The 8,591-nt window shown below is 46.4% G+C and overlaps 1 protein-coding gene across 1 annotated transcript; it reads left to right on the forward strand.

Moving 5' to 3' along the window:
- Positions 1–1,305: 1,305 nt before the first annotated feature.
- LOC119302716 (phospholipase D delta-like) lies at positions 1,306–7,905 on the forward strand. The gene is made up of 10 exons (XM_037579759.1): positions 1,306–2,488; positions 3,120–3,236; positions 3,598–3,792; positions 3,969–4,241; positions 4,323–4,391; positions 4,562–4,709; positions 5,067–5,215; positions 6,366–6,536; positions 7,068–7,265; positions 7,358–7,905. Exons 1-10 carry the CDS (start codon positions 1,514–1,516, stop codon positions 7,649–7,651), a joined length of 2,589 nt encoding a protein of 862 aa, XP_037435656.1. The 5' UTR covers positions 1,306–1,513; the 3' UTR covers positions 7,652–7,905.
- Positions 7,906–8,591: the final 686 nt, after the last annotated feature.

The following is an 8,591-nucleotide window of genomic DNA, read 5'->3' on the forward strand; positions in this document are numbered from 1 at the left end:
ATCTGTTACCTCGATATAGTGTTCGGGTTATGCGGGTTCGAAATTTTTGGGTTCAGGGTTCGGGTTCCGGATTTTATGCCGAGCGTGATATGAATGTATAGTGTTGTCATCATTTTGAATAGTAGGCATTCCAAGCTTTGGAAGTCTTCAATGCCCAACATGGGGACAAACCATTCATCCTCACCCATTGTTGGACGGTCATTTGTGATTACCCTAAGTTTAAGGAGAAATATGTCGTCCAAAAGAGGAATGGAGGGCGGGAGACGGTCGTTGAGCATGGTGAAGGTGAGAGGCGGCCAAGGGGGAAGACCAACTCGAAGGTGGATGACAAGCATGATGTGGCCACATTAGTCTTGCAAGAAATTTTGAAGGGGTTCCTGACCCAAAAGAAAGCGAGGGAGAAAAGGAAGCGGCAAGACAAGGAGGATCAAATGAAAGGCCTACATCGAGATACAAAAGAAGAAGCTCGAGATTGAGGCAAGCATTGTAAAGACAAAAGCAAAAGAGGTGACACTCGCGGTAATGGCGAAGGAAAGGAAGATCATGACAGTCGACTTGACCAAGGTGTTCCAAGAAGAAGGGTTTGATTCGAGAAGATACAAAAGGAGATGCTCGAGGTAGATGGATGAGCTATGGTCGGGGCGCGATCATTTTGTATGCCGGCAAGAACTCCCCAAAATGGCACCAAACAAACCCCGTCTCTAAAATCTAAAATGGAAACGGCGCCTATATCCTACAGAAACGACCCCAGAAAGAAAGTAACTCCCGAACCCGGCTGTAACAAACACCCACGCACCAAACGGCCGGAGTAGTACTATAGTGGCGCCAAAACGGCCGGACCCTACCAGGCTACCACCGAGTCGGGGAGCGTTTATCCTCCAAAAGAAAAAGAAAAAAAAAAGAGTCGGGGAGCGTTGGAGAAGTTGGATTTGGGGTGGGGGAGCGGAAGCCGACAGACAGACCGCCCGCCACCGAGCGACTCCCGGCGCCAAAACGGCCGTACGCCCCCTACCTCCGCCAGCTCGGCCTTCCGTTCCGTGGGCGCGTCCAGCGCAGGGGGAGGCCACCTCGCCTGCCTAGTTTTGAGTTTTGACCCACTCCCGCTCCGCTCAGCGCGGCGGCACGCGACCCGACGCGTACGCCATCAACATCACCGATCCACGCACACGCCCGCGACGTGCCCCGCCGCCCACCGGCCACCTCATCACCAACCACCCACCCGCTCTAGAGAGAAGGAGGACCCGAGAGAGAGTCCATCCCGCAGCGCAGGGGATCCAGATCACGCGGACTCGGCCGACCTGAACCTGCCCGCACGCAACGCAGATCCCCACCCAACCCGACCCCGACCACGCGCGCGCGGCCCTGGGACCCGGGCCCACCTCCCCCACCGGAATCCCCGCCGGGTACCTGGGGGCCGTCGCCGCGGTTGCGCAACAGGCGGGACCGGGGGCCCGGCTCCGATTCCAAGCTGGCCGCCGCCGCCGCCACCGCCCCCCGCTCCGCGTCGCCGTCCATGGCGTCGTCGGGCGGGGACGAGTCGCCGTCGCCGGCCAAGCCCGTGCTCCTGCACGGGGACCTCGACCTCTGGGTCGTCGAGGCGCGGCTGCTGCCCAACATGGACATGTTCTCCGAGCACATCCGCCGCTGCTTCGCCTCCTGCGGCACCGCCTCCTCCTGCGCGCCCCGGCAGCCCCCGCCCAACAGCCGCGGCGTCGGGGAGGCCGGCAGCCGCCGCCACCACCACCGCAGGATCATCACCAGCGACCCCTACGTCACGCTCTCCGTCGCCGGCGCCGTCGTCGCGCGCACCGCCGTCATCCCCAACAGCCAGGAGCCGCGCTGGGACGAGCAGTTCTTCGTGCCGCTCGCGCACCGCGCCACCGTCCTCGAGTTCCAGGTCAAGGACAACGACACCTTCGGCGCGCAGCTCATCGGCACCGCCTCCGTCCCCGCCGACCGGGTCGTCGCCGCCGCCGACGAGCTCGAGGAGTGGGTCCCCATCGTCGGCACCAGCGGCAAGACCTACAAGCCCCGCACCGCGCTCTTCATCCGCTACCGCTTCCGCCCCTTCGCCGCCAACCCGGTCTACCGCCGCGGCATCCCCGGCGACCCCGACCAGCAGGGCGTCAAGGACTCCTACTTCCCGCTCCGCCACGGCGGGAAAGTCACGCTCTACCAGGACGCGCACGTCAACGAGGGGGACCTGCCGGACGTCGAGCTCGAGCGGGGGAAGAAGTTCGAGCACAACCAGTGCTGGGAGGACATCTGCCACGCCATACTCGAGGCGCACCATATGATTTACATCGTCGGCTGGTCGATCTACGACAAGGTGAAGCTGGTGCGCGAGCCGTCGTCGTCCAGGCCGCTCCCGGACGGCGGCGAGCTCACGCTCGGAGAGCTGCTCAAGTTCAAGTCGCAGGAGGGCGTCAGAGTGTGCCTGCTCGTCTGGGACGACAAGACGTCCCATGACAAGCTCTTCATCAAAACGGTGAGACATTACGACCTGGTAGTTCTGACTCTAATTTCACAGCTTAGTTTGGATAGCCGTCGGAAACGTCCCCAGATGCATTTGATGTTGACTTGATTGCGAGGAATTCTTTGGATTTTGTTCCATAATAGGGATTTATTATTCCCAGCTTGGTGCATTTGAGTGTTCAGTCAAGTAGTACTTGTTCATAAGTTTTTTGAAAGGTTACTTGTTCATAGGTAATTTCCATATTCGTAGGAATATAATAGAGGGTAAACAATCAATCGATGACTGTTATAGACTTGCAACAATCAACTGAACCTGGATATTCTTATCCAAAAAAACCTGAACCTGGATATTTGGCCTGGGGGTGTTCTCTCTGATTCCAGTTTACCATAATCTATGACCATACGTCTTTTCCGAACTCACACCTCGGCCGTGTTCTCCAAATCTACTAATTAGTATGCACAGTTTATTTTTTTGATTAAAGGGGCCACATGGCCCGCATTTTCATTCATAAAAGGGTGCACACTGCACAGTTTATGATCCCCATCATAATTCACACTTGCTCTTCCTTTTGATAGTGCTGTTCTTTAAAGGGGTTCTATGTCATAATATCTGAGAGTAAGTCCTCCTTTCTATGCTTTTGCAGGGTGGTGTGATGGGAACGCATGATGAAGAAACTAGAAAGTTTTTCAAGCATTCCTCAGTCATCTGTGTTCTTTCACCTCGATATGCCAGCAGTAAGCTGAGCATTTTCAAACAACAGGCAAGTTCAGGCAGTTTGCTTGTACTTTATTTGTATTTTATTTCTTTTGTCGATAGGCTGCAAGTAATTGCTATCATCATAAACCTTAAGCAGGTTAATATTTACTCATGCATCCTCTTTTAGGAGAATTTGAATGTTCTCTAAAATCATGATGTGTGTGTTGGTGCCTTATGGATAGTGAATGATACCAACTAAGTTGGCAGTTAGCTTTATATATATATAAATAAAATCAGGAGGTCACCGTCATGTTGCTTTCAGAATAAGCATCATCTCAGTCTTGTGAATATCTTTTGTATTCTGCAGGCTACTCATATGCTCTCTTTTTTGCCACATTTGGCAATCTTGAACTACTATCTTGCAGGTTGTTGGGACATTGTTTACACACCACCAAAAATGTGTGCTGGTTGATACACAAGCTTCGGGAAACAAGCGGAAAGTTACTGCTTTCGTTGGGGGCCTAGATCTTTGTGATGGGCGTTATGATACTCCTCAACATAGGCTTTTTAAAGACCTTGACACAGTATTTGAAAATGATTTCCATAACCCAACATTTTCGGTGAGTTCATTTTTGCCAATATGTTTTACTCTATGCTTATCAAGTTGAAGTCGAGGAAGTAAGCTTCTGGGAGCCGGTGCCATGTGTGAATGCCTGACTGCCAGAGCTTATCTTGCACCACATTATTCTCATTGAGTTTTAATCTTCCTGTCATCATATGTATTCCCTTGATGCAGGCAGGCGCAAAAGGACCGAGACAACCATGGCATGATTTGCACTGTAAGATTGATGGACCAGCTGCCTATGATGTCTTGAAGAATTTTGAACAACGCTGGAGAAAGGCATCCAAATTCCGTGATCGATTTAGGAAAGTATCTCGCTGGAAAGATGATGCCCTGATAAAGCTGGAGCGTATCTCGTGGATACTTAGTCCTTCACCTAATGTTCCAAATGATCATGTTAGTTTGCGGGTTTCAAAAGAAGAAGATCCTGAAAATTGGCATGTTCAGGTCTTGGCACTGCTCTTTAAGTTGTGCTTATGTCAGTACTTGTGAATTCTAGGCACTGGTTAACATATATTAATTCTTCAGGTATTCCGGTCAATTGACTCGGGCTCTCTAAAAGGATTTCCTAGTGATTGCAAAGAGGCTTCAAAGCAGGTTAGTTTGGCACGTCTCATTATACTCCTTTGCAATGTTCAATAAATCCACATCTATATTGAAATTTGTGGTGCTGTTTCACTTTTTTTTTCCATTTTTACCTTGTCCTGTACTATTTGGAACTATGTTCTTCTTGTATAAAGTACTTACCATTTAATGGACTTGTGCAGAATCTTGTGTGCCGAAAGAACCTCATAATTGATAAGAGCATTCACACAGCATATGTCCGGGCAATCAGATCAGCGCAACATTTCATTTATATAGAAAATCAGTATTTTCTTGGTTCTTCGTACGAGTGGCCATCCTATGTGAATTCAGGTTTGGGGTTCTTCCTTTGTATCCTGTCTGAAACATGGAATATTTGATTGTTAGGTATAGCATACCTTCCACAGTTGCATGCATATTCTTCTGCTGGTAGAACAAGGCAAAACATGCACCACATAATGCAGGGAGAACATAGATTTAGTTTGCTCTTCATACTTTTATTAGATAGGCTACATTGCAGGGGGAATATGGATTCATTTTGCTCGTCCTGCTTCTATTAGACAAGCCACATTCTTTTTGTTTCATTGATGCCTTTGTTGCTGTCGGTCTGTTGTGTAAATTCAACATTGATGTTTAATTTTATGACATGATCTAGACAAACTGGAATTTTGATCCCTTGGGATGTTGCAGGTGCTGACAATCTGATACCAATGGAATTGGCCCTCAAAATTGCAACCAAGATTAGAGCTGGCGAACGGTTTGCAGTTTATGTAGTCATACCAATGTGGCCTGAAGGAGTCCCTACCTCGGCCTCTGTGCAAGAAATTCTTTTCTTTCAGGTAAGCTCTATTTTGTAAAAAGCATTATAGCAGCTATTAGGAAACTCCAAATCTGAGATTTATTGAGATACTGAAATTCCAATCTGAGATTCAGTGAGATATGGAGATCTCATTCGACCTTGTAATTTCAATCTTTTACCAATGAATGAATTTCCATTTGAGTGCACGTTGGCATACTCCCTGCCCCTGATGTGTATGCTGTTTTTGTTTTGTTTTAATACAATATTACTCTACTTTATGACCACCCCCCTTTGTTTAGTTCAGCGCTATTCTATTCTCATCTTCGTTTTGGTAAAAACAATCTCTCACTATCAAATGTTACCTTGGTGATCCTTTTTGCTCAGCAGCAGTAAAATTTCATAGAGGCAATGTAGTATGTAACGTCGTTATTGCTGTAAAATCTGCGGTAGTGCAATTCTGATTGTATGCGAATGATGATTATCCCATACATGCCTACGATATTATAAAGAGATCTTCCGATTTGCCCCTTTTGTAAACCTTTAATTGTCCATGCCACTGAAGGCAGGGAATAGCTCTGAAAAATCTAATGAAGATGATACAATAAATTTTACTTTTACATGCATGTATGTTGAATTACGAAGTTTGATATAGAACCAGGGGTTACAACAGTGCACAGGCTTCGGATGTTTTTTTTCTATTATTAAAGGGTTCTCATGGTCCCCATTTTCATTACAAAAGTGGTGTCCTGTACAATCCTATGCTTAACACTATCCCTACATCCCTGATACACAGGCTGTATCATGGGATGTCTCAAGATCTTACTACTAAAAAGCAGCCACAAAACTAAGCATCCGCTAAAATAAGGAAGACCAAAGTTCAAAATCAACCGAGCTTACAATGACAAGCTTCGGATGCTTTTCACAAATTAGCATGTGAAGTATCCCATAGGCCCTTCCACCACTCCTATGTTCTCCTGCTGGGATCACTTCACCCATGATTCATCAAAATCCATAATCTACACTCATGGTTTTCTGCCTGACGGCTGTTGATACTTGATAGGCTTGATTCTGCAAGAGAGGATATACAGTATAGTGTGACACAGTTCACTTGTAGGCTTCCCCATAAAAAGACAACTCACTTGTAGGCTTGAATAAATTAAAAATACTAATTGTTTGTTCTTTTCTCACAGGCTCAGACAATGGAGATGATGTATGGAGTAATCGCACGAGAGCTCAAGGCCATGAATATTGAGGATGCAAACCTTCAAGATTACTTGAACTTTTACTGTCTGGGCAATCGGGAAGAACCGTCAACAGATGGTAGCCCTGAGTCAGATAAATCTACAGATAAAAGTGCAGCGGTAATGTCTTGTTGTATTCTTCATTCCTTCATAGAAAGAATATTTTCTGAAGTTGGTACGTAGTATCATCAGTTTTAAGCCTTGCTTGTCTAGTACTCTAGTGGACATTTGGCTAAAGTTCTAGTGGATGTCAAAACATACAGATAGCTTGCTAGAGAAATGCCGAGGCATCATTGGTTTGGAAAGTTGCTTTCTTACCTTAGGTTACCAAAAGTGGTTTAGCCAACTGTCGGTGTGGTAGGATCTTTATGTTTGTCAATGCCGTTCAAAAGCCTGAAGCAATTACTGTTACATTGATTGACGTTTTCTTTTGTTTCTATCCTTGATCATTGTAATTTATAGCACCCCCCCCCCCTCTTAAATTGGTGCAAGGAATGTTTTTTTCTTTATGAGTAACATGGTGTATATACGACCGAAGAGTTGGCAAACATAATTTACTCATCATGAGCATTGTTCCAGCTTTTCCTTTCCTAAAAGTTTAATATGAATTAATAACACAGTTATTTTAATCCCCCCTTTGAAAATTGATAGGGCCTGGCTAGAAAACATCGGCGGTTCATGATCTATGTTCATGCAAAAGGGATGATTGTAGACGATGAATACGTCATTTTGGGCTCGGCAAACATCAATCAGAGATCCTTGGCTGGCTCGAGAGATACCGAAATTGCAATGGGTGCCTACCAGCCTCATCATGCATGGTCTTCGAAGAAGGGTCATCCTCACGGCCAGGTTCGTGGACTGGCTTTCTCCTCCAGCTTCTTTTTTACTGGTTAACAGCAGAGGCTTCGTTAGAAATGTTGTAACGTTTGTCTTGGTTGCAGGTATATGGGTATAGGAACTCCCTCTGGGCAGAACACCTTGGTATGGTTGATGACCACTTCAAGGAACCTTCTAGTCTGGAATGTGTAAGATTAGTGAACCAAATAGCCGAAGAAAACTGGGAAAGATTCGCATCAGAAGAGATGAAAACGTTGCAAGGGCACCTCCTCAGATACCCAGTGAAGGTAGAGTCCGATGGTAAGATTGTCCCGCTGCCCGACCAAGAATGCTTCCCCGACGTTGGTGGCAAGATCTGCGGCGCTCCGACCTCGCTTCCTGATTCGCTGACGATGTAGCATCACAGTACTGACTTCTCTTCAGGGTCCAAGCTGGTTCTTTTGCTCACCTGTAAAACCTCTCTGAATGTCTTGCCGACGGATGGTAATCTGTGATCACACACTGTGTGGCGTATAGGGAAAGCACGGGCTGTTCACGGTGTGTTGTAGAGTTGTGCCTTTGTAAGATTTTTTCTACAGTCTGTACATGAGACAGGACAGGGTCATTGATAGTTTTGGACATCTCTACTGCGAACTGTTCACAACCATTTTCATTTGGTGCCATGTGTTTTGTGCTGGCAGCTCTTCCCACAGAAAAAGTGTGTTCAACATCTGAGGAAAAACCAGCTAAAAACTGTTGCGAGATGTTGAACAGAAAAGCAGCACTAGCCCCCGTCGCCCCGTGGCTTTGCTCGTCGCTCCATTGCCACTCACAGCGTGAGCAGCATGACGTTCTGGAAAGCTCCTGCGGAAACTCATGAAATGCACCTGCCATGGTTTATATGTGTAAAGTACTCCTTCTGTTCCTAAATATTTATCTTTCTAGAGATCTCTACAATTAGTATATGGATATACTAATTGAGTGAATCTACACTTTAAAATTTGTCTATATACATCCGTATGTGGTAGTTCATTTGAAATTTTAAAAAAATATATTTAAAAACAGAGGAAGTAGTACATAGTAGGTTATTGGTTCTAAATTCCTATTATCGTTGAGTGATATGCAGTCAATATGCATCTTGTATTTGAAATTAGTTACGTACACCCTCCGTTGGAAAATACTTGTCAAAAAATGAATGAACTAAAATATATTTAGATACATCCATTTCTCTGATAAGTATTTTTTTAGAAGAAAAGGGCTCAACACCCCGGTTCCATTGCATGCCACGAAACCACCGAACATCTTTGGTTTTGGAGCTACAAGGCGCGAGGGGAAAAACATCAGAGAAGCTGCCCCAGC

Source organism: Triticum dicoccoides, chromosome 5A, assembly GCF_002162155.2.
Source record: "Triticum dicoccoides isolate Atlit2015 ecotype Zavitan chromosome 5A, WEW_v2.0, whole genome shotgun sequence".
Lineage (NCBI taxonomy): Eukaryota > Viridiplantae > Streptophyta > Magnoliopsida > Poales > Poaceae > Triticum > Triticum dicoccoides.

What these genes read in the sequence shown, in the direction of transcription:
- LOC119302716 (XM_037579759.1), top strand. Translation starts at nt 1,514, where the DNA reads ATGGCGTCGTCGGGCGGGGACGAGTCGCCGTCGCCGGCCAAGCCCGTG. An exon ending in GCCATCCTATGTGAATTCAG is followed by an intron (nt 4,710 to 5,066) that starts GTTTGGGGTTCT and finishes GGGATGTTGCAG; the next exon opens with GTGCTGACAATCTGATACCA. An exon ending in AAGAAATTCTTTTCTTTCAG is followed by an intron (nt 5,216 to 6,365) that starts GTAAGCTCTATT and finishes CTTTTCTCACAG; the next exon opens with GCTCAGACAATGGAGATGAT.